We start from the raw sequence: 27015 nt of genomic DNA on the forward strand, positions 1-27015 counted from the left end.
AAATCAAATGGGAAAGACTAGAGTTCTCTTCAAGAAAATAAGAGCTACCAAAGGAACAGTTCATGCAAAGATGGGCACAGTAAAGGACAGAAATGGTATGTACCTAACATAGGCAGAAGATATTCAGAAGAGGTGGCAAGAATACACAGAAGAACTATCCAAAAAAGATCTTCATGACCCATGTAATCATGATGGTGCGATTACTCATGTACAGCCAGACAATGTGGAATGGGAAGTTAAGTGGGCCTTAGGAAGTATCACTACAAAGAAAGCTAGTGGAGGTGATGGAATTCCAGTTGAGCTATTTCAAATCCTGAAAGATGATGCTGTGAAAGTGCTGCTCTGAAAATGCCAGCAAATTTGGAAAACTCAGCAGTGGCCACAGGACTGGAAAAGACCAGTTTTCATTCCAATCCCAAAGAAAGGTAATGCCAAAGAATGCTCAAACTACCACACAATTGCACTCATCTCACATGCTAGCATAGCAATGCTCAAAATTCTCCAAGCCAGGTTTCAACAGTATGTGAACCAAGAAATTCCAGATGTCCAAGCTGGATTTACAAAAGTCAGAGGAACCAAAGATTAAATTGCCAACATCCTTTGGATCATGGAAAAAGCAAGAGAGTTCCAGAAAAAACACCTACTTCTGTTTTATTGACTTGAAGTCTTTGACTGTGTGGATCATAACCAACTTGGAAAATTCTTAAAGACATGTGAATACTAGACCACCTTACCTGCCTCCTGAGAAACCTGTATGCAGGTCAAGAGGCAACAGTTAGAACTGGACATGAACAACAGACAGGTTCCAAATAGGGAAAGGAGTACGTCAAGGCTGTATATATTGTCACTGTGCTTATTCAACTTATATACAGAGTGTGAAATATACATCATGTGAAATGCCAGGCTGGATGAAGCACAAGCCGGGATCAAGACTGCCAAGAGAAATACCAATAACCTCAGATATGTAGATGATACCACTCTTATGCCAGAAAGCAAAGAACTAAAGAGCTTCTTGATGAAAGTAAAAGAGGAGAGTGAAACAGTTGGCTTAAAATTCAACATTCAGAAACCGAAGATCATGGCATCCAGTCTTGAAAGACTTTATTTTTGGGGGCTCCAAAATCACTGCAGATAGTGACTGCAGCCATGAAGTTAAAAGACACTTGCTCCTTGCAAGAAAAGCTATGATCAACTGAGACAGCATATTAACAAGCAGAGATGTTCCTTTGCCAACAAAGGTCCATTTAGTCAAAGCTATGGTTTTCCCAGTAGTCATGTATGGATGTGAGAGTTGGGACTATAAAGAAAGCTGAGTGCTGAAGAATTGATGCTTTTGAACTGTGCTTTGGATAAGTCTCTTGAGAGTCCCTTGGGCTGCAAGGAGATCCAACCAATCAATCCTAAAGGAAATCAGTACTGAATATTCATTAGAAGGACTGATGCTTAAGTTGAAACTCCAATACTTTGGCCACCCGATGCGAAGAACTGACTCCTTAGAAAAGACCCTGATGCCGGGCAAGGTTCAAGGCAAGAGGAGAAGGGGATGACAGAGGATGACATGGTTGGATGGTATCACCGACTTGATGGCCGTGAGTCTGAGCAAGCTCCAGGAGTTGGTGATGGACAGTGAAGCCTGACTTGCTGCAGTCCATGTGGTTGCAAAGAGTGGGATGCAGCTGAATTGGAACTTTTAGGACAAATGACAATGCTCATCTGAATCTGTCCTAATGAAGTATAAAATAGACATTTCCTGATTTTTCTTTTTATTTTCCTATGCCCCATCCTGCAATCAGTGCTACCTCTAAAGAAATATTTTGTACTCATTTGAGACATTCAATACCACTTTCAAATTTGTCACAAATGGATTCCATTTTCAGAACGATTTATCTTTACTGAGTATTCACTCCATTTCATTCACATTACTTAACCTTACAATCACACAGCACACTTTTGGGAAAAAAGTCGTGACAGTTTGTGTTCCACTGTTTCGTTTTCATTTTCGGAGCAGAGTATAAACAGCATTTCTAAGAAATTCAACATAGTAACAGATGCTAAATTAATCGATATCTCTTTGATGTCTACAAAATCCTGTTAAAGATAATAAGCATAGTCACATGTATCTATCTGAGGGAAAAAAGAAAAAGAGAAACAAACTACAGAAATAGCAGAGTTACTCCTCAAACACAAACAGGAGTAGCATTCTTGTTCCTTTGTCTCACCCTCAGTAAACTTACAGAAAAAGTTTCCGGGAGCTCATTGCAGGCAGTCAACTTAACTCACTTTCTACCTAGTAAAAGACTCACAGAAGTTTAAAATCAGAAAAAACAGTTTTAATTTACCATGAACTGCTATAGGAATGATGGAAAAGAATTCTCAGTAATATATATAGATATAAAATATACATAAAATGGATATATATGTATATATATGGGTATAATGTATATAATGTATACATCCATATGTATACATTATGGGTATGTATACATATACAGATATAATGTATATATATGTATATAAGGATATATAATGGATATATACATACATATATATGTATATATATATACAAATATATGCATTTTATGTACATGCAACTATATACATTATATATATACATTTTATATATACACACACACACACGCACACACACACATAAAATAAGGTAAGTCCTGGAGAAGCCTCTTGAGAGTCCCTTGGACAACTAGGAGATCAAACCAGTCACTACTAAAGGTAATCAACCCTGAATATTCATTGGAAGGACTGATGCTGAAGCAAAGCTAAAGCTCCAAATACTTTGGCTACCTAATGCAAAGAGCCAACTCATTGGAAAAGACCCTGATGCTGGGAAAGATTGAGGGCAGGAGCAAAAGCGAGAGATAAAGGATGAAATGGTTGGATGGCATCATTGACTCAATGGACATGAGTTGGAGCAATCTCCAGGAGATGGAGAAGGACAGAGAAGCCTATTGTGTTGTAGTCCATGGGGTCACTAAGAGTTGGACATGATTGAGTGACTGAACAACAACAAAGGATAAGTGAGGTTTTCTTAAACCTAAATGCTTCCTTATTATTCCATGACAAGGATTTCAGTTTGATGGGGGAATACATGAGGATTTGAGAGACTGTGACTATCTGAAGCACTGATGGAAAAACACCCTTTCTCTTGGGCTATGATTTACAGTGAAAAGGATGTGTGTGGTGGAGTAGGGAGGAGGAGGAAAGATCTGGAAATTGTAAGTCTTATGCAAATAGATACTTATAACATTAAAGTGGAACCCAGGTCACTCCAGCTCTATTCGGTCATTCAAACCAAGAATTCCCTGAAGGTAGTAAAAATATATGAAGTGTCTGAAAGCTAATATAAAAGATAGTAAGACATGGATTGTGAAAAGGTAATCTATCCCTTGCTTTACCACTAAGAGAGAGAAGTATCAGTGCACAGGAAACAAAGGTGAAAATCAGAGTCAAATGCAAGTGAAGAAAGCAGGTAAGAGATGGCAATAGGATACCAAGAAATGACTCAGAAGTAAGATTGTGAATGTGGACAAATGCTTCTTGTGCCTTTTATGAGCATCCTGTTATGTTTTGCAAGGTTGTAAGGACTGAGCGACTTCACTTTCACTTTTCTCGTTCATGCATTGGAGAAGGAAATGGCAACCCACTCTAGTATTCTTGCCTGGAGAATCCCAGGGACAGGGGAGCATGGTGGGCTGCCATCTATGGGGTCTCGCAGAGTCAGACAAGACTGAAGCGACTTAGCAGCAGCAGCAGCAGCAAGGATCTTTTAATAGGGCCAAATCCAATTTGCAAGGAAAGAAGCAAATAGATGAACTACATGCTTAGGGTGTTTGCTTTTTGGAGCTGTTTTTAAGAGACTTTCCAACCCTGCTTCTCAACCACAATAAACACAAATAACATTATGCTCAACAACCCCCAACACACCTACACACCCATATACATGCACACCCATGTCGGGGCACACACACAGCTGGCATCCTGTGTGTGTGGTACTTCTTCCATTTTCTAATATTACAATATTCTCAAATCCATGCTTGACACTACCTTGTGTGAATGAATATCTTTCAGCAATGAATCCTTATATTTGCTGTGTGGACAGAGATGTAGATGTTATGTACAGGATTTCTGGTCCCAAAATCAATGCCAGCAGTCTTTTGGCCTGTGGTCCACATTTATATGTATCCATAGCAACATTAAGTGTTTTTTTTTCCCCATTATTCTTTATCAAAAAAAAACCTGCTTTCTATTCTGAAGTTTTCTTGAGAGAGAAAAAAAATGCAACTTTGGTAGTTACTAAACAATTTACCAGTAAGACAGATAGCCTTGGATGTCAACTAAGTAAAGAGATATGTTTGGAAGAAACAATTTAAAAATATTTACAGGTTGCAATTATCTCACCAGTGGCAGTTAAATTTGACATAGCATCCACCAAGGAGATTTCTAACATCCTTATTTTTCAAAGAACATGCAGTGAATGAGGAAGCATAGTAATATTAGAAAATAGGCCTTAATATTCAGAATACCCTAAAGTTTCATAAGCAATAGAGGTATACTGGGACATAGAACCTTCAGCAGATACTGAATTAGATCATACTTTAACTATAATTATGTGTCTAGACTATGGTATATGTTCCAAGAGTTATGTGAAACAATGCAATATGCTGACTGTGAGCTATTTGCAAAGCCCCAAATAAGAAATAAGTATCATAATATAATTAGGTAACTGAATTATAATTAAATTCCATCCTAGATTACATTATTAAAATAATGTTTTAAATCATAAGTAGCAAGTCTAGACAAAGTGCCACCTTGAGGGAAAGCAGAATTGTCCAGGGGGTGATAGAGATGAATGAAAATCCTATCTTGGCTGCAAACAAAAGCTAAGAAAATCATTTTTACAACATAGACTCCCTTGCAAGAAAATGATTTTAAGACAGACTTTATTTCAGCAAATATTTATATTTCTTAAAAACAAAATTTTGTAGATTTAAAATCTAAAGATAGGTACTGTACCTGGACATATTATTTACTCATTGATATCTACACAAAATTTACTATAAAACCATACAATTTGATCAGGGGTTTAGCAGTATTTGGAAATTCTGTGAACAGCAAAATAATCTCCACCCCAAATCTGAGGGCTTAAGGGCCAGGCTTCAGGTCCAGAACATGAAAAAACCAGGACCACCAAAATCAAAGACCAGTTCTAAAGAAAATAAGAATCATGGAAGTGCTATGAAGCTGGAATCAAATCTCATTCTGGGTAACAAGTTTAGAAGTAATGTTAGAATAAGTTTTTTAAAAGGTGGGGGAAGAAGAGGAAACTGATATTTATTTAGACTTTTCCATTGCCAGATACAAGTGAAATCTAATCTTCACAGTAAAATTTGTTAAGAAATTTTATCTTCCTATTCTATAAGAGGAAAAATAATGCTTGTCAAAGAAACTCAATAAAATAGAATAAAATAACATTGCTGAATCGTTGTAGATCTAAGTAAGATTTCCGTGTGTGGGTATGCTCAGTTATATTTGACTCTTTGCAACCCTAAGGAGTTGACCTAGGGATCTTCCTGACCTAGGGATCGAACCTACGTCTCGTGTCCTGCATTGGCAGATGGGTTCTTTACCACTAGCACCACCTAGGAAGCCCAGGTGTTCAATTCTTTGTGACCCCATTAATTATACCCCACCAGGCCCCTCTGTCCATGGAAATTTTCAGGCAAGAATATTGGAGCAGGGCTTCTCAAGTGGTAAAGAACCCACTTGCCAATATGCAGGGGAAATAAGAGATGCAGATTTGATCCTTGGATCAGGAGATCCCCTGGAGGAGGGCACAGCAACCCAGTATTCTTGTCTGGAGAATCCCATGGACAGAGGAGCCTGGCTGCCTACAGTCCATAGGGTCACAAAGAGTCAGACACCACTGAAGCCACTTAGCATGAATGCAGGCCACTGCCTACTCCAGGGATTCTTCCCAATCCAGAGATGAAACCTGTGTCTCTTGTGTTTCTTGCATTGGTAGGCAGATCTTTACCAATGCACTATCTGGAAAGCCAACTACATTCTTATCACAACTTAATTCAGTTGTTACAATATAGTCTATACAGCCATGACTTTACAGAAAGAGTTTCTGATCCCTAATGAAGACCATGGGTAACAAAATATATATTTGTCTGTTTTTGAAGTAAACCAATAAAATCTTTCACAATAATTAATTATTATTTTAAACTTCTCACCTCCTCTTACCTATAGAAGCTCATCTAATCAAAGAGAACAAGATAGATGTATCTATTTGGTGTCACATATTTGTCATAAATACAATGAGTTACTTTGATTTTATTAATAGTCCACTATATAGACCTTATTTCACTTTAAAAATAACAGAAAATAATCTATATAGCTATAATATTTGAAAGAGTAAACATTTGTATTTCTACCAGTAAATTTATACTAAATGTCAATACTAGTTTTCTCAAGTTTTCATTTTTATCAAGATTAAAAGGAAATAGTTAAGGAATAACTGGCCTGCATATAAAGAGTTACTAGATGTTAAAACACCTTTACACATCTATAAACATGCAAACACTTTATGGGTTGTTATTATTCCTAAACAATTACATTATGTTGTCAAACTTTGTAACACCATTTTTCATATACTTGATAATTAAAAATAGGCATTTTCAATGTAGTTAAATATGGCTATGTTTCTGATTTTCAAGCCTGAACAAAACACAATTTAAGGAAAAATGTGTCTCAGAGGAATACAATCACAGGCTTTCCACAGCGCTATTTGCTTAAATGGCTCTCTGCTCTCTCCTTCCCTCCCCTACCAGAAATTCTGAACGTGCTTAGCATCCCCCAGAGATCCTGTAGGGTGCCATCTGCTGTGTATCTGCTATGTTGCAGCCTGAAAATCTTGATGTCAGATTTAGCCCCGCAAGTTACACAACGGTATGTGAGTTGTATTACAACTGAGGCATTAATGCTTGATTCAAGCAGAAAATTAAAAGTTAGACATGCATAGCAAAATCATATTAGTGGTTATTTGATTAATTATTGAATATGATTATAACACACATAACCACAACAATATATCTGAATTATATTCAGGTATAATGAGGGTGGCAGTTATTATTAATACTGTGGGTTGTGTTAGTGTTAGTCGCTCAGTTGTGTCCAACTCTTTGCAACCCCATTGACCATAGCCTGCCAGGCTCCTCCATCCACACGATTTTTCCAGGCAAGAATACTGGAGTGGGTTGCCAGTTCCTTCTCCTTCTCTGTGGGTTGTGATTTGTTTTTAATAAGTAAAAAAATAATACATATGACTACAGATTACATAGGTATACATACCAGGAAAGAATTCTCTGGCTGACTGGTATACCCTTTCTCACCACGTTATTTTCAGTTCAACATTAAATAAATATCAAAATAAACACTGATGGCAAAGAAATGATCAAAATATTTCTGCAATTTTCATGGGAAGAGAAATACAGAAGAAAATAGCATTGTAGGAGATGGAGTTGGTAGACAGGGAGCCACTCAGAGTACAAACAATTTGGAAAGACTGAGATTTTAAGGCAACATTAAAGATATATAAAAAAATAGCATGCATATGCAATGACTCTGACAGAAACACATAAAATATACTATGAATATAAAATAAATAGTATAACAAAGCCTCACCTATTGCACGTATACCTCTTCTCAATCACTGCTTCTATACACGTAATCTTACCTTGACTATCACATTTAACATCCTCATTCTTTTAAAAAAAATATATATATATTCTTTAATATATGTCATTTAATTTTGCATATTTTTTAGGTTTATATATTTTAAGTTTTATATTCTGTATGAATTTATCTGTGACTTGGTTTTTGTGTTCAAAATATGCTTTGTGAGACATGATGATACATGAACATAAAGCATTCTATTACATGAACATACCCAAAGGGAGAGCAATCTGGAAAGCACTTTGGAAAAACTTTGATATTATCTAGTAGTTTTAAACATGCACTTACTTAGTAATTCCACTGCAGAGAGAGACTAGATTTTCATGGTGAGATTAACACATTGCCCAAAGTCATACTCACTTACTGTGATTTGATATTCAAATTTGAGCAGCCTGTCCTAGCACAGACCAGTATACTGTGATCACTATACTAGATTGCCTCTGCAGTATAAATAACAATTTTAAGTAATATAAATAATAGTTTTTTAAAGAAAAGAATAATATCTCAATATGGAGGGTACTCATGTAAGATGAATGTTTGGTCATCATACTTATTTAACCTAATAAAATATATAATATCCTTCCAAAATTAAGACATGTTTTACTTTAAAACATATTTTAAAAATTCTTTCAGGGCATGTATTATTCATTTTCATATCCTTAAAATTCATAGACCAATGATTTGAAAAGAAATAAACCAATAATTTAATAGCTGAGAACAAGCTGCAAAAAATATTTCTATTTTAGAATTTTGCTTTACAAATTAACTGAATAAGTTGCTCTGCATATTTGAAATTTATAAAGCCTGGGTAATATACTTTTGGAATTAATCACTGGATTGACAAATCTACTGTTTATCTTTTCTTATCATATTTACTTCTCAGTATCATTCCTCAAGTTGGCTATCTTAAAAGCAATGTTTTCCCATAGCTTCTTGATATTACACTCTTGGCATTTCTTTCCTTTTCATTGGATACTGATTTTTTTTTTTTCTTTCCTGATCATTTAATATTGGAGCATCCCATTCTGGTTTTAGGCACAAATTCTCTCTTCCATAGCTTTTAATAGAATCTATATTATCAAGAATACACAATCTTTATTTTTAGCCCTGATCTTTCTGGGTTTGTGCTTAGTCACTCAGTTGTGGTGGATTCTTTGTGACTGCATGGAGTGTAGCCCGCCAGGCTCTTCTGTACATGGGATTCTCCAGGCAAGAATACTGGAGTGGGTTGCCATGCCTTCCTCCGGGAGATCTTCCCAACCCAGTAATTGAAGCCAGGTCTCCCGTACTGCAGGTGGATCCTTTACCATCTGAGTCATACAGACACATTAATTCAAATTTCTATTTGATACCTAACATGTGCATGTCTAAGTAAGCATCTCAACCTCAACCTGGCCAAAGCAAAACTCTAATTTCCCTTTGTGTCTCACACAGATTATCCCTATCCTAATCTTCCCACTCTCAGAAAAGAGCAATAATGTCTGCACAGTACTCAAAGGTCAACTCTCAGTTATCCTTGCTTTTTCTCTTTTCTTTCTTGCTTTTTCAACTGCAACTCATAGCAATGGCTGTTGACATTACTTCGAAAACACATCATACATCTTTTCCCTTCTCTCTGCCTCAGCTGTTACTACCATGGTCTGTCCATCATTATTTCTCTCTTGGAAAAACCTTTCTTACATACTGAAGAAACAGGAAATTCAATTAACATGTAGTAGTTCTTTAGACAAGGAATGTCAGGTCAATTTTGTTAGCACAACTGAATGCCAGAAAAACATAAATGGCAATAACACTTCTACTCTCAGTTTCAGCTAGTATAGCCTTTATTAACAATTATTAGCATTGAATTATCATTCAATAAATACAACATAGTGTCCTATTAAAAACATTTACTAGTATATTTACAAGTTTAAGAAATCTCAAATACATTCTACCATGTTGTCATAGTATTAATCATACAAATGAATGAGATTATTTTAGTAGCTTATGTTCAAGGGTATTTACTGCACACTTTCACTGTGATAACTTATTATATACATTTTACTATGTAATTGTTCAAATAACCCTATAAAATTGTTGGTAATGCTGCATATAATGGAATGGAGACTCAAAAACCTTAATCAACTTGCAGCAGCTATTAAGCAGCAGAAATGATAATCCCATCTCAATGATTTTAAACAACTGTAATTTTTACCATTCTAATATACCCTTCTCCAGTGGGACTTTGTGGGTTAAACAAGGCTAGAAATTAGGAAAGAATTTTCTGTATCTTCTCTAATTTCTCCCAGAGGACTATTGAAAGTTAATGTTGCTTAAATAGCAAAAGAGTCATGGAAATATGCTTCCCTCTCCTTATCTTTTTTCCAAACCAAGTTTATAGTCTCATAAAGAGGTAAGCCTCATGTAAGGAGAGCATTATTTTTTAGAAACCTATTTATTCTTAGTGACTCTAACTGATGCTCTTATCTAAACTAAAGGCTTCTTCAGGGAGTATAAAAAGAAAGTATACTCCCTGATCTATTGCTTTATATGAAAACAGGGTTATATTGTTTTTCTGTTGTTATTGATTACGTTATTATAAAATTGAGAAAAAAATGAATTCTAATAACAATTGGTAAGAATTGACAGTGGGGCCCTAACTTAGTCTATATAATAAATGGACATGGGCATAGTTCACTTACAGGCCTTCCAAGGGAAGAAGGGAAATTCCACAAAATGGAAGTATTGGCCGTGGTGCAATCGGTATGATGACATTCAATGTGTTTTCATATTAAGTGCACAATTTGATAAACTTTGATAAAAATGTAAATTCATGCAATAAACTATACCAATCCAGATGTAAACATGTTTTATTACTTTAAAAATTTATTTGCTAGATACAGAGCTATTCTGAAAGGTGAAAAATAGTCCTGCAGAGAACCTAGTTCAGTCAGACAAAAGGTACTTTTTGGGATACCTTTAGTATGTCTCACAGATGCTCTCAACTTAACAATTAAAATTTTTAAACCTTAAAGTGGTTGTCCATCAGCTATTTCAAGTTAAAGAAGCGCTTATCCTGAAGAGATTTATGGATATGGTTTTTGTCTAATGGAGTGAATCCCTAATAAAGTTCACGAGAGATCTATAAAGAATTTAAGAGAGTTATATTCACAGAAACACTGTGCAGTTTGGAATTAAAGGGACAGAAACAGTACAAAATTAAAAGAGGCCTTTGGATGCCAATGTACACAAACACAAATAAGGATGAGAAAACTATGCAGCTGCAAGCATGTGCTAACTTTATAATAAAAGAAAGATAACCTGAAGGGTAGAATCGAGAGTACAGAGGATGGAATTAAAATTGTGGAGAACTTTTCCCGGGTTTTGAATCCTAATCCAGGAACTACCAGCTTATACATTAGTTCATAGATTTTCAAATGGAGAACTGTACTCTGGTTGTTGTACTTAAGGCTTATCTACAATTGCACATGTTTTGCATAATGAGATTCTGTATTTTGAATTTATGCTGTAATAGAATGATACTTTGGGTGGCCTTTGGAGGGCGTGAAGACTATATTATACTTTGAGTATAGACTCTGAGAAATGGATCACTGAAAGCCAAAAGTTGGATTATGGCAAGAATACACAGAAGAACTGTACATAAAAGATCTTCACGACCCAGATAATCATGATGGTGTGATCACTGACCTAGAGCCAGACATCTTGGAATGAGAAGTTAAGTGGGCCTTAGAAAGCATCACTACGAACAAAGCTAGTGGAGGTGATAGAATTCCAGTTGAGCTATTCCAAATCCTGAAAGATGATGCTGTGAAAGTGCTGCACTCAATATGCCAGCAACTTTGGAAAACTCAGCAGTGGCCACAGGACTGGAAAAGGTCAGTTTTCATTCCGATCCCAAAGAAAGGCAATGCCAAAGAATGCTCAAACTGCCGCACAATTGCACTGATCTCACACGCTAGTAAAGTAATGCTCAAAATTCTCCAAGCCAGGCTTCAGCAATATGTGAACCGTGAACTTCCTGATGTTCAAGCTGGTTATAGAAAAGGCAGAGGAACCAGAGATCAAATCACCAACATCTGCTGGATCATGGAAAAAAGCAAGAGAGTTCCAGAAAAACATCTATTTCTGCTTTATTGACTATGCCAAAGCCTTTGACTGTGTGGAACACAATAAACTGTGGAAAATTCTGAAAGAGATGGGAATACCAGACAACCTGATCTGCCTCTTGAGAAATCTGTATGCAGGTCAGGAAGCAACAGTTAGAACTGGACATGGAACAACAGACTGGTTCCAAATAGGAAAAGGAGTACGTCAAGGCTGTATATTGTCACCCTGCTTATTTAACTTATATGCAGAGTACATCATGAGAAACGCTGGACTGGAAGAAACACAAACTGGAATCAAGGTTGCCGGGAGAAATATCAATAACCTCAGATATGCAGATGACACCACCCTTATGGCAGAAAGTGAAGAGGAACTAAAAAGCCTCTTGATGAAGGTGAAAGTCGAGAGTGAAAACGTTGGCTTAAAGCTCAACATTCAGAAAACGAAGATCTTGGCATCCGGTCCCATCACTTCATGGGAAATAGATGGGGAAACAGTGGAAACAGTGTCAGACTTTATTTTTCTGGGCTCCAAAATCACCACAGATGGTGACTGCAGCCATGAAATTAAAAGATGCTTACTCCTTGGAAGGAAAGTTATGACCAACCTAGATAGCATATTGAAAAGCAGAGACATTTTTTTTGCCAACACAGGTTCGTCTAGTCAAGGCTATGGTTTTTCCTGTGGTCATGTATGGATGTAAGAGTTGGACTGTGAAGAAGGCTGAGCACCGAAGAATTGATGCTTTTGAACTGTGGTGTTGGAGAAGACTCTTGAGACTCCCTTGGACTGCAAGGAGATCCAACCAGTCCATTCTGAAGGAGATCAGCCCTGGGATTTCTTTGGAAGGACTGATGCTAAAGCTGAAACTCCAGTACTTTGGCCACCTCATGCGAAGAGCTGACTCATTGGAAAAGACTCTGATGCTGGGAGGGATTGGGGGCAGGAGGAGAAGGGGATGACAGAGGATGAGATGGCTGGATGGCATCATTGACTCGATGGATGTGAGTCTCAGTGAACTCCGGGAGTTGGTGATGGACAGGGAGGCCTGGTGTGCTGCGATTCATGGGGTGGCAAACAGTCGGACTCGACTGAGCGACTGATCTGATCTGATCTCATTAGTAGTTTTGATGAGAAGGGTAACAATGTTGCTTACTTCCTGGTATCCAGACCTTTATAAAGTGCCCTCCCTCACTGAATCAAGGTTGGTCTTTCTAATCAATGTGTGTGTATGTGTACACAGTCATGCGTGACTCTTTGCAATCCCAGGGACTGTGGCCCACCAGACGCCTCTTACATTTTCCAGGCAAGAATACTGGAGTGGGTTGCCATTTCCTCCTCCAGGGGATCTTCCTGACCTAGGGATCAGACCTGTGTTTTCTGTGTCTCCTGCATTGGCAGGTGGATTTTTTTTACTACTACACCACCTGGGAAGCCCTTGCGTAACCCATACATTTTACAAAAGTGATATCGTGTTTCTTCTGAGATTAGGTTATAAAAGATATTTATTTTGTCTTATTCTCTCTCTCTTGGATTGCATACTCTGGTGTAAACCAGCTGCCATGTCATTCAGTGAAGTGGCCCATATGGTAAGGCAGTAAGGTTCTGGCAGTGAAAAACTGAAACCTTCTGGCCATGCTAAGTGGCTTCAGTTGTTTCCGATTTCATGCGACCCCACAGACTGCAGTCCGCCAGGCTCCTCTATCCATGAGATTCTCCAGGCAAGAATACCAGAGTGGGTTGTTATTTCCTACTTCAGGGGATCTTCCTGACTCAGGGATTGATTGAACCCACGTCCCTTAGGTCTCCAACATTGGCAGGGAGGTCTTTACCACTAGCACCATCTGGGAAGCCCAAACTTTCCTGCCACATTACATTAACCTGCAAATCAAGTCACACTTACATGACTGCAGTCATGGCTGACATCTCAATTACAACCTCATTAAAGGCCTTCAGTCAGCAGCAGTATACACACAGCTCTCAAATTACTGACCACAAAACATATGAGACAGCAAATGTATCTTTTAGTCCACTAGATAATTTGCTATGGAACAATGATAATATTATTATAACCTTGTATCTTTGTATTTTTTATCTTGCTAATGCACTTATTATTCTTACTAGGTTTATTATTAATTTTTTCATAAATTCCTTAGGGATATCTATATAAACAACCACGCATCTCCTTATAAAGGTAGTTTTATCTTTTCTTTCCAATATTTATGTTTTTTATGCTTTTTCTTGCCTATTTCTATCTAGAACATCTGGCACAATGCTCATTCAAAGTAGAGAGAGTGGAGATTCTTCCTTTGCTAATAGTATTAGCTAGAAGCTTCAGTTTTGCCTCATTAAGTATGGATATTAGCTGTAAGAATAGAAGTTCCCTTTTACTACTAGTGTGTTTTTTCTTTTTTTTTAACACTAGACTGATATTCAATCTTTTCAAATGTGTTTTCTTTACTTATTAATATGATCATATACTTTCCTTTTTTTAGCTTATTAATATAGCTAATCACACTGACTGGTTATTGAACGCTAAACAAATTTTGCGCTCTTGAAATAGAACAAATTAGGTCATACATATATTTTTATAGTGCTTAATTTTGTTTAATAACTTTTAAAAGACTTCCACATCTCTCTCTATATATATATATATGTACATATATATACATACACATATGAGAATTTTTTCTGTGATTTCCTTTTACCTATAAAGATTTTGGAAGATTATTATAAATAGTTTTATGTGTGCTACATCAAACAGTTGAGAAGTATATTCTGTTTCTCTACTTCCTGAACTTTTTTGCATATTAGTCTTATGTGTTTTTTAAATATTTGACACAATGCACCAGTGAAATCTCCTGGACTTAGATTTTATGGGGAGTTTTTTTTTTTTTTAATAAAAATAGAAATTGGACAATCCCTTTAATAGAAATTGGACAATCCTTATTTTTAATTTTTTCTTGGTCTTTATGGAAAGTTGTATTTGACAAGGGATTTGTGATCTTCACATATATTGTCATAGTTGCCATAGTGAAAGTGAAAGTCACTCAGTCGTGTCTGATTCTTTGTGATCCGATGGACTGTACAGTCCATGGTATTCTCCAGGCCAGAATATTGGAGTGGGTAGCCTTTCCCTTCTCCAAGGGATCTTCCCAACCCAGGGATCAAACCCAGGTCTCCCGCATTGCAGGCAGATTCTTTACCAGCTGAGCCACAAGTGAAGCCCACTTATTGCCATATTATTGTTTATAACAATCCCTTATTATCCTTTTAATTCCCATAAGATTTGTAGTGATGTTTGTGTGTGTGTGTGTGTGTGTGTGTTATTCACTCAGTTATGTTTGCTTTTGCAACCCCCGTGGACCATAGACCTCCAAGTTCCTCTGTTCATGGAATTCTCCAGGCAAGAGTACTGAGTGGGTAGACATTCCCTTTCCCAGTTGTAGTGATTATTCCCCCTTAAATTTATTTCTGCTATTAGTAATTTATATTACTTGTTTAATTTTTTTTCTTCTACAGCATTTCTTTAAACATCTCAAAGAACCAATCTGATTACTATGCAAATTTTCTATTATTTGTTTGTTTTCAATTACATGAATTTTGATTTTTTATATTTATTTCTATTACTTCCTTAGAGATTACTGTTTTTCTCCCTAGATACTTAACGAGAAAATTAGATAATTAATTATGACATTTTATTGCTTTAAAAGAAACTTTTAAAGTTATAAATTTCTCTTCAAGAATATGTCAACAATGTCCCACAAATTCCAATTTATCGTATTATTATCATTATCATCTCATTTGTAACATTTTAAAATCTCCCTGATCTTTAAATTGATCTAATTGATGCTTCTGAACTGTGGTGTTGAAGACTCTTGAGAGTCCCTTGGACTGCAAGGAGATCCAACCGGTCCATTCTAAAGGAGATCAGTCCTGGGTGTTCTTTGGAAGGACTGATGCTAAAGCTGAAACTCCAATACTTTGGCCAACTCATGCGAAGAGTTGACTCATTGGAAAAGACTCTGATGCTGGGAGGGATTGGGGGCAGGAGGAGAAGGGGACGACAGAGCATGAGATGGCTGGATGGCATCACTGACTTGCTGGACATGAGTTTGGGTGAACTCCGGGAGTTGGTGATAGACAGGGAGGCCTGGAATACTGCAATTCATGGGGTTGCAAAGAGTTGGACACAACTGAGCAACTGAACTGAACTGAACTGAACTGATGGGGTGTACAGAAGTTTGCTGTTTTGATATACAAATATTTGCTGTTTTTCTAGTTACTTGTTCATTCTTGATTCTTACTTTAATTCCACTGTTCTCCAAATTATATTGCATAGATGTCTACCTCTGAAATTTACTGAGATATTTCTGATTCAGCATATACTATCTTGGCGATGTTCCACATACACTGAAAAACTGGTATAATTCTGTTATACACAATTCAGTTAATCATTATTAAAAGATTAAAAATGTTCAATCTTCTGAAACTTTCTGATTTTTGGTTGTTTTATCAATTTTTGAGAAAAGAGATTTACAATCTTCAACTATGATTGTGAACTTACCTAGTTCTTCATTTACTTCTGTCAAATTTTGCAACATATATTTACAAGTTACATAAATAGGACATCCACGGGTATGACTGTCATGTCTTCCTGATGAAATGACTTTTTATCATTATGAAATATAGCACTGATTCTACTGATATCTTTATATCTGCCTGACATGGGTACTGTCACTCTAGTTTTCTTGCATTTGTAGTTTTCATGGTCTACCTTTTTTCCAGTTTACATCTTAAACAAATTTTTGTTTAAGTAAAATAAATAAAAATAAAGCAAGTAACAGAAACTTGTAATTTTATTTTCAAAAGATAAAAACCAGTCAAATTATTAGGTTGTCACCTAGATTTACATGGGTAATTGCTTGCTTTCAGTGAATTTTCTTACTTTATGACTCTCCACAGTGACTTTTCTCCTTCTTTAATTATCCATTGTCACAGTTCCTATTCTATATGCTTTTCATTTGCTTTGGGATTTTCTGATAGCAAAATGTCAGTTTACAAAATTGCTGTTGTAACCTTTGAAATCATTTCAACAAAACGTGCTAAAACAAAAAATTATTTAAAAAATTCCCACTGAACAATTTATGGTGAAGTTCAAAACACTCCAAATTTTGTTATGCATTTATATATCATATTTAAAAAACAAAAAATATAAGAAGTCCATGCTTAAAATTATCTTGAAAGTTTCCCATTATTATTTCTAAAAGACAATAAATTAGTTTGAATTACTAGATAATTGAGGAAAAAAAGGGAAAATAGGTAAGAGTTCTTCATTGGCAAACTCAAATGTTCATGTCAACTAAACAAGCTTGTAAATTACACTGATTTTTAAACAAATAATTCACTGATTTTCACTAATTTAATCTTACTGTTAGATTTGTCTGATCATATCAACATTTTTTTTTTAATTTGTTTAACACTCATCTAACTTTAAAGAAATGTCCTATATGATTCAGGAAATTTGTTAAACACATTCCCAATACTCATTTATTAAATTAAAAAGCCCATGGTGTTGCGTGGAAGGGCATTGCAAACACCCTTGGATAATCATTCTTACTCTGGTTATTTACTTATTTTTGGCTGCGTGGAATGTTGGATCTTAGTTCTCTGACAGGTTTTGATCCCGCAGCACATGCAGTGCAAGCGCAGCATCTTCACCACTAAACAGCCAGGGAAGGCCCATAAACATGCTTACCAACTGTTTTCTTACTAAAAATTACACATTGCACCTAAAATCCCTTCCAATTAGTTTTCTAGGCCAGTAACCATACAGTACAAATAAATTTTATAATAAGAGAACAACAAAAACAAAAGAGTAAACAGAAAGTGTGAAAGTGAAAGTGCCAGTCGCTCAGTCGTGTTGGACTCTTTGCGATCCCATGGACTGTAGTCTGCCAGGCTCCTCTGTCAATGGAATTATCCAGACAACAATACTGGAGTCCTTTGCCATGCCCTTCTCCAGGGAATCATCCACAGCCAGGATCCAACCCAGGTCTCCCACACTGCAGGTGGATTCTTTATTGTCTTAGCCAAGAGGGAAGCCCAAACTGAAAGGAAACATCAGAACAAAAACTATTTCTGTAGATAACTGTATTAAAGTTTTTATTTTATTACAAGTAATGGGATTATGTGAAAATATATAACAAAAAAGGAAGAAAAAAATTATAAGGTTCTTCCTTGTTATAAGAGAGAAACTTTAAAAAAATCATTAATACTAAAAAAAGAAAAATAGAATTTCTTAGGGCTTAAAGCGAGGCTTTTTTTCTTTTATTCCATTTTAAATGAAGGCACGGATGTTCTGGGTTGTAATAGCAAATGATCTCCAAAGGAGGGAGTTAAATAGGTAGTGTGAGACAAATGTCAGATGATGCACATTTGACTTATCTTAGAATTAAAATCTAAGATGTCAACAGAGCAGCATTAAGAAAAATATCAAATAGGAGCAGTTCCTAGTCTAATATACTAAACTCATTAATCACTTTTTTATCTTAAAAATAAAATAATTGGGATATTTTCAGTTAAAAATTATCCATATACATGTTTGAGTAAGCATCATACAAATAGGTCAATAGAAATAAACTATTTATCTATAGTAAAAAGGTAGTATTAATCTAAAATGATTAGTTGGAATTAAATTCAATGAAATGTAAATTACCCTTTAAAAATTCCTGGCTTAGAGAATATTTCAGTTTTCTTTAAAGACATCTATTATGAATATCTTTTTACTAGAATAGATGTCAATGCTAATCATATAATAATATTGCTTTTCTTGCTGACAATAAAGAGTAAGACTCCCTGATTTCTGAATAGGTTTAATAAACAGATATAATTATTGCTCATTTTCCATCAATTTTAAATATCAATTCTCTTCAGTTTTTTCAAATATTATTTTATGAAGAAAAACAGAAGAAAACAATCTCATTATATTCTGAATATTGACTTTATAATGAATATCATTGCATTTTTAAATTATAAAATTAAGTACCCTAAGAAAGGCCCTTGACTCTTCCTGTCATTTTTTTTTACTTCCTTTTCACTTGTATTGATTTTTTAAAATTAAAATCCAGACCAAAGAGAGAGGTAGAAAACTGAATACTTGAATGTTACAGACTTTGAGATTAATATCTTTTAGTATAACAGCAGTTATTAAGTTTGCCTTGTTCAAAGAGGTTCAGAATATATGTCGAGCAAATGGTCAGGGAGCCTGGAGTAGAGCAGAAAAAACATGCTGTCAATATAGAAACTATATAGTCATACATATAGTGGTGTGCTGGTAAATATGTAACAGCAGCTCACCAAAATTTAGGGCTTCCCAGGTGGCACAGAGGTAAAGCCTCTGCCTTCAATGCAGGAGAAGCAGGAGACACAAGTTCGATCCCTGAGCGGGAAAGATCTCTTGGAGAAGGAAATGGAAACCCACTACAGTATTCTTGCCTGGAAAATCCCATGGACAGAGGAGTCTACAGGTTCGCAAAGAATTGGAAATGACCAAACAACTGAACACACACACACACACACACAAATTAAAAAGCCCTACCTTGTAGTGTATGCCAATTTCTGTAGCATAACACTCCCCTATGGCTGATTTCAAGCTACCAAAGTGACTTAAATAAATCTACAATTGGGAAATATGTACAGCACTATTATATACTATTTCCACATAAAGATTCAATAGATGTAAATACGTAAATAAGCTCACAAGTGTAATTAAACAGAAAATATAGTAAAGTTAGTTGGAAATGTAGAACTTTGAGTACTAATTACCTTTTAAAAATACAATTTTTTTCATTATAAACATATATAATTTAACCTTTTTAATGTCTGTGCTTAACTGCTTAACATGCCACTTCTAAACACAACTGCATAGATTCCAGACACAAAACTACCCTGGTGGTATAAGCTGGTACAGAATGCAGAGATTTCTTCCAGTATTTACTTTAATAGCTAACATAAGCACGTGACTGGATGTCCCCCGTAGTCTATAACAATCATTTCCCTTAAGTTCCTTTCTTTCCTTGATTCAATTCTGGCCTCTAGTGGTAGCTGCTAGTGTTATTATTATTGTCATTGTTAGAAAAGGGAGTACAACCTGATCATCATTGTAAGGAGCCATTATACCAGTCATACTAAACAGTTACATTTCTCTCTTCTCACACTATCTATTAATATCTTTTAAAAATAATGAGAAATAAATTAAATAATAATAGGATATAATAAAAAGTCACACTGGGAGTCAGAAATCCCACTGTTGTTCTGAATTCAGACCGACTAGAGGAAAGTTATTAAAATTTTGGTCCTTTCATTTCACATCTTTGAAATAATATTGTGTACACTTTTACAGAAATCCTCTAAAGAAAATAACTTTTAATTACAAAAATAAAACCATAACATACTTGGATCCTAAATAGTGGTCGATTCTTGGATGTAAAGATCAAAGACTTCCCCGAGTATTCTACTAACTAGTTCATTATCTAATTGGGCAAGAGGGCAGCTGTATTCAAAGGGCAAAATCAGTCAAACATTAAGATTGATTTTATTAGATTAATAGTTATTTGAAAAAAATGACTAAATAAACTAGTTTTATGGTATCATACAACATCTCTATATCATCAAAGTGAAATCCTGTTGAAAGGTCTCTAAACAGATTTTAATAATATATAAACACAACGATCAGAGAAGGCAATGGCACCCCACTCCAGTACTCTAGCCTGGAAAACCCCATGGATGGAGGAGCCTGGTGGGCTGCAGTCCATGGGGTCACAAAGAGTCGAACACAACTGAGCGACTTCACTTTCACTTTTCACTTTCATGCATTGGAGAAGGAAATGGCAACCCACGCCAGCAGTCTTGCCTGGAGAATCCCAGGGATGGGGGAGCCTGGTGGGCTGCCGTCTACAGGGTCGTACAGAGTCGGACACGACTGAAGCGACTTAGCAGCAGCAAACATAATGATAACTGATGCCAATTTTTCTTTATCTAACCTTCCCAAGACTAGGTATCAGTTTATTCTCTTTTCAGTTTCTCTGCAAAATCTTAGAATCTTTAAGTTGAAGAGTACCTTATAAAACAGAACTACAAACACTTCATTTGACATATGAGAAAGGCTAAGTTCCAAGAGAATTGCTGACCCCTGCCCTGCGTTATGCAGTTAATTATTGATAGAAGAGAGACTAACCAGGTTTACAGACTTCACTATTTACCAGCAGTAAAAACATTAATCTTACAGCAGACCATTACCTCTTGAAGAACTCTCTTCATCTTTAATAATAATGTCTTGACGGCCGTGCAGTCTTGTAACATCAGTCTGAATGGCAGAGAATCTATGCCTCCATTTTCTTCCACACTTGGCAGGGGCCAATCTGAAGATGGACTGCTAGGCACTCCCCTGATATGGGAACATCTGGCTTCCTGATCAATGTCTTTTGCTAATTTCAGGGAAAGGTTCCTAACAGGAAAAAAAAAAAGAACAAAAATTACTATGTAGCATATTCAGAGCAGAATTTACCAAGCTGCCGATCAATGTTAGGAGTGAGCTGGAAAAAAATTCCTTGTGACTCTCATTATTTCCTCATATTAGTCTGAAAATTCTGAAGCCTTTTGTCCAAATTATTAAATGGTTCAATTTTATATGTAGCAGTAGTAAGATTCGATGAGAATCATTGTTTCAGAATGTGCTTTTTTTTCTCCAACTGAAATTCAATTTACACACAATAACCATATGTTTACACTTATTTAACCCTTTCAAAATTTTGAAAGCCAAAAGAAATCACTGAAAGAGAAATTTCATGTAGGGATTTTCTGAAAATAATGTTTAAAAATTATCTGGAAAGAAAAGATTAAGAAAGCAAAAATTGGGATAAAATACCTTTGGTAATTATTGTTTTAAATTACTAAATCAATCGTGTATTAAGCCATTTTGTGGATTAAGAAAGACTAGTATGCATAAGATTTTATGTGAAAATAGTGAAGTAAATATAAGGTGTATAACTCCCTATGTAATGAGCATGCTTATCAAATAATCATTAAATATTTAGTACAGTAATATGTGGAAAACTATTATTTTGTACTACTAGCTGCTGCTGCTGCTAAATCACTTCAGTCGTGTCCGACTCTGTACGACCCCATAGACAGCAGCCTACGAGGCTCCCTCATCCCTGGGATTCTCCAGGCAAGAACACTGGAATGGGTTGCCATTTCCTTCTGCAACGCGTGAAAGTGAAAAGTGAAAGTGAAGTCGCTCAGTCATGTCCGACTCTTAGCGACCCCATGGACTGCAGCCTACGAGGCTCCTCCGTCCATGGGATTTTCCAGGCAAGAGTACTGGAGTGGGTTGTCATTGCCTTCTCCTAATCAACAATTATTTTAAAATTATGCATTTCAAAAATACTTTCACACACTTTAATTAAAGGTGTGTATAAAGAAAAGATATTAAGATTAACAGTTTTTCACATGTGTTTAAGAGGCAGATATAAAAATATATGAAAGGAGGAGTTTATGAAAATGGTCATTTTTAATGAGTTTGTCTAAATTTATTTCCATTCATTAGAACCAAGGAACCTACACAACAATGATAATTAAACTCATAGCTCAGGAAATTTATGAAACATTAGTTTAGGACTTTTGCTCAGTTTCAATAGCTTTTATGTATATTATTCTCTGAAGTAAATGACAAGGTCACTTGGCAACCTAAATTGAAAAAACAGAGTTGCCTTGGAGCTTGCCACTAAGATCAGGTAAAGGTGCAAACAAAACAGAATTTCCTTGGTTAATTTATGCAAATGTGATTATTCAATTTATAAAACATTGGATAATCAGTAAAGAAAACACATTTTTGGATCACACAATTGTTTATTTGTCTTTATAGGTATATTCATTAATCACAATTGTCATTTCAAATGGTAAGATATTAACTACTATCCCATCTTTATGTTTATAATGAAATAATAAGTAGTCATAGCTAACATTTTTTAAGGATTGACAGTAGGCCAAGTACTGTGCAAACCACTGGATGTGTGTTAATTTATTCAAATGCTGAACAAGACCAAGAGTTAAACATAGTATGTTCATTTTTCATGTGAGAAACAGGCCCAGAGAATTTCTCAAATTTAAATACCTGAGAACTATTCTCAGGCTATTTAACACCTGAGAAACTTCCCTGGCCATTCAGTGGTTAAGACTCCCAGCTTCCAATACAGGGGGCATGAGTTTGACCCCTGATCTGGGAAAACTAAGAACCCACAGTACTGCAGATTGCACCAAAAAAAAAGTTGACCTGAGGTGAATCAACCTAAGTACATAAGCAGGATAAGACTGTTTTCCTACTAGCCATATAATGTATATATAGGACTTTTCTTACTAGCCACCAGGGAAGCCCTAATATATGTGTGTGTCAATCAGTTAAGTCAGTTCAGTCGCTCAGTTGTGTCCCACTCTTTGCGACCCCATGATTCACAGCACGCCAGGCCTCACTGTCTATCACCAACTCCCGGAGTTCACTCAAACTCATGTGCATCAAGTTGGTGATGCCATCCAGCCATCTCATCTTCTGTCGTCCCCTTCTCCTCCTGCCCCTAAACCCTCCCAGCATCAGGGTCTTTTCCAATGAGTCAACTCTTCACATGAGGTGGCCAAAGTACTGGAGTTTCAGTCTCAGCATCATTCCTTCCAAAGAACACCCAGGACTGATCTCCTTTAGGATGGACTGGTTGGATCCCCTCGCAGTCCAAGGGACTCGCGAGAGTCTTCTCCAACACCACAGTTCAAAAGCATCAACTCTTCAGTACTCAGCTTTCTTCACAGTCCAATTCTCACATCCATACATAACTATTGGAAAAACAATAGCCTTGACTAGACGGACCTTTGTTGAAAAGTAATATCTCTTCTTTTTAATATGCTATCTAGGTTGGTCATAACATTCCTTCAAAGGGGTAAGCATGTTTTAATTTCATGAATGCAATCACCATCTGCAGTGATTTTGGAGCCCCCAAAAATAAAGTCTCACACTGTTTCCACTGTTTGCCCATCCATTTCCCATGAAGTGATGGGACCAGATGCCATGATCTTCGTTTGCTGAATGTTGAGCTTTAAGCCAACTTTTTCACTCTCCTCTTTCACTTTCATCGAGAGGCTTTTTAGTTCCTGTTCACTTTCTGCCATAAGGGTGGTGTCATCTGCATATCTGAGGTTATTGATATTTCTCCCGGCATCAATCTTGATTCCAGCTTGTGCTTCATTCAGCCTGGCATTTCGTGTGATGTACTCTGCATATAAGTTAAATAGGCAGGGTGACAATATACAACCTTGACGTACTCCTTTTCCCATTTGGAACCAGTATGTTGTTCCATGTCCAGTTCTAACTGTTGCTTCCTGACCTGCATATAGGTTTCTCAAGAGGCAGGTCAGATGGTCTGGTATTCGCATCTCTTTCAGAATTTTCCACAGTTTATTGTGATCCACATAGTCAAAGGCTTTGGCATAGTCAATAAAGCAGAAACAGATGTTTTTCTGGAACTTTCTTGCTTTTTCCATGATCCAGCGGATGTTGGCAATTTGATCTCTGGTTCCTCTGCCTTTTCTAAAACCAGCTTGAACATCTGGAAGTTCACAGTTCATGTATTGCTGAAGCCTGGCTTGGAGAATTTTGAGCATTACTTTACTAGCATGTGAGATGAGTGCAATTGTGCAGGAATTTGTGCATTCTTTGGCGTTGCCTTTCTTTGGGATTGGAATGAAAACTGGTCTTTTCCAGTCCTGTGGCCACTGATGAGTTTTCCAAATTTGCTGGCATATTGAGTGCAACACTTTCACAACATCATCTTCCAGGATTTGAAATAGCTTAACTGGAATTCCATCACCCTCACTAGCTTTGTTCGTCATGATGCTTTCTAAGGCCCACTTGACTTCACATACCAGGATGTCTGGCTCTAGGTGAGTGATTATCTGGGTCGTGAAGCTCTTTTTTTGTACAGTTCTTCCGTGTATTCTTGTCACCTCTTCTTAATATCTTTTGCTTCTGTTAGGCCCATACCATTTGTGTCCTTTATCAAGCCCATCTTTGCATGAAATGTTCCCTTGGTATCTCTAATTTTCTTGAAGAGATCTCTACTCTTTCCCATTCTGTTGTTTCCCTTTATTTCTTTTCATTGATCACTGCGGAAGGCTTTCTTATCTCTCCTTACTATTCTTGGGAACTCTGCATTCAGATGCTAATATCTTTCCTTCTCTCCTTTGCTTTTCACTTCTCTTCTTTTCATAGCTATTTGTAAGGCCTCCCCAGACAGCCATTTTGCTCTTTTGCACTTCTTTTCCATGGAGATGGTCTTGATCCCTGTCTCCTGTACAATGTCAAGAACCTTGGTCCATAGTTCATCAGGCACTCTATCTATCAGATCTAGTCCCTTAAATCTATTTTTCACTTCCACTGTATAATCATAAGGGATTTGATTTAGGTCATACCTGAACTAGGGGTTTTCCCTACTTTCTTCAATTTACTCTGAATTTGGCAATAAGGAGTTCATGATCTGAGCCACAGTCAGTTCCTGGTCTTGTTTTTGCTGACTGTATAGAGCTTCTCCATGTTTAGCTGCAAAGAATATAATCAATCTGATTTTGGTGTTAACCACCTGGTGATATCCATGTGTATACACACACACACATATATATATAATACTTAATGTACCTCAGGTAGCGCTGTAAGGACTTCATATATGCTAAACCATTTAGTACTCATACAACTCTTTGAGGTATTATAATCCTTACCTCACAGTTGAGGGATTTGAGTCTCAAAGAGACTCATATTAAGGTACATGGCTGATGGCAACACAGCAAACAAGGGGCAGAGCTGAGATGTGGATGCAAGCAATGCACTTGAGCTCTAAGTCCCTACAAGATTCCTCATCTCATGTGAAAAACAAACAAGTGAACAAAAAGAAAAAAAAAAAAAATACCTGTAACTACAAAGAATCACTTACGTTTTCACTTTTAAAATAAATTAAGTGATATGACTGATTCACTTAATTACATACAACTTGGAGTAAAATATACAATCATTCTTAACTTTTTAAAAATTTTATTTTAGTGTCTTAGAACAATAAGAGTAAAATAAAATATAAAAATGAGAAGTCACAGTGTGTATAATAATACTATTTTAGTTATCACAGAATTTTCAAAGATTTATCAGGTTTTAAGTTGTGAACTCATCTGGTGTTTGACTCATATTAGGCTGACTCAGTAAATAACTGTATTATTGAATTTGAATAAATGAATGCAATAATAAAGTAAATAAAACATAATTCTTTGTAATCATTTATGCATATAACTCTCATTTGTACACAGAAAATTTTCTGGAAGGTGAATTGTTATGTATTGCAGGACCACCACCCACGGTGCCAAATTCCCCACCACTCTTAAAATACAATAATTAAAATAACAGTTTTATAATTCCTTTTAATTAGATTGCTGTTTCTTTGAACCTCTGTGTTCAATCATGCTGTAAACATCAATAAAGACTGAAACCACCCATTCAGAGACTAAAGCTTCTGAAACCAAAATTTTCAGAAACCACACCTGTGTAAAGTTCTATGTGTTCAATTTCAGGAAATTACTGAGGATCTGAGGATTACAGTTTAATGTTTATATATCTACGGATCACTGCTATTTCAGATAGTTAAGAATGGGCTATATGCAGAAGTGTACTTAGAAGATAAAAGTAGCCATTTGTTTTCTACTTGAAACTTTGGATCTTTCTTGAATTTCAACAAGAGGGAGACCAATGGCATCGTTTCACAATTACAGAAAACATCCACATTGTGTCTAGCAGAGCAAGGGTGATTGATGATTTGAGATTAAGAGGATTCTGTCACTGACCTCAAGAGGTTCACCATGATTATTAACTGCTTAGTAATTGACACCAAAAAAATAACAACTAATATTCCTCCCCATATGAAAAGCACATCAATTTATTTTGAAATGCTTTGTTTCAACATGAATAATAATGAGCTGTAATACCACAGTAATCAAAAGCATCCTTCACTAGGTTGAAGCAGTTGGTGAAATAGACTGATAAGCAGGGCTGCTACTCAGCTGCACAGGCCAACA

At 36.2% G+C, this 27015-nt stretch overlaps 1 protein-coding gene across 3 annotated transcripts in view; it reads right to left on the reverse strand.

The window, feature by feature from the left end:
* The window catches only part of CCSER1 (coiled-coil serine rich protein 1), a 1487503-nt gene that overhangs the window by 936591 nt on the left and 523897 nt on the right, over positions 1-27015 (reverse strand). For all 3 annotated transcript variants that reach the window (XM_061419670.1, XM_061419671.1, XM_061419673.1), the window contains exon 6: positions 21157-21364. In XM_061419670.1, coding sequence (XP_061275654.1) covers positions 21157-21364 — 208 coding nt within the window. The remainder of the gene's footprint in view (positions 1-21156; positions 21365-27015) is intronic.

Source organism: Bos javanicus, chromosome 6 (genome assembly GCF_032452875.1).
Source record: "Bos javanicus breed banteng chromosome 6, ARS-OSU_banteng_1.0, whole genome shotgun sequence".
In the NCBI taxonomy this organism is placed as follows: Eukaryota; Metazoa; Chordata; class Mammalia; order Artiodactyla; family Bovidae; genus Bos; species Bos javanicus.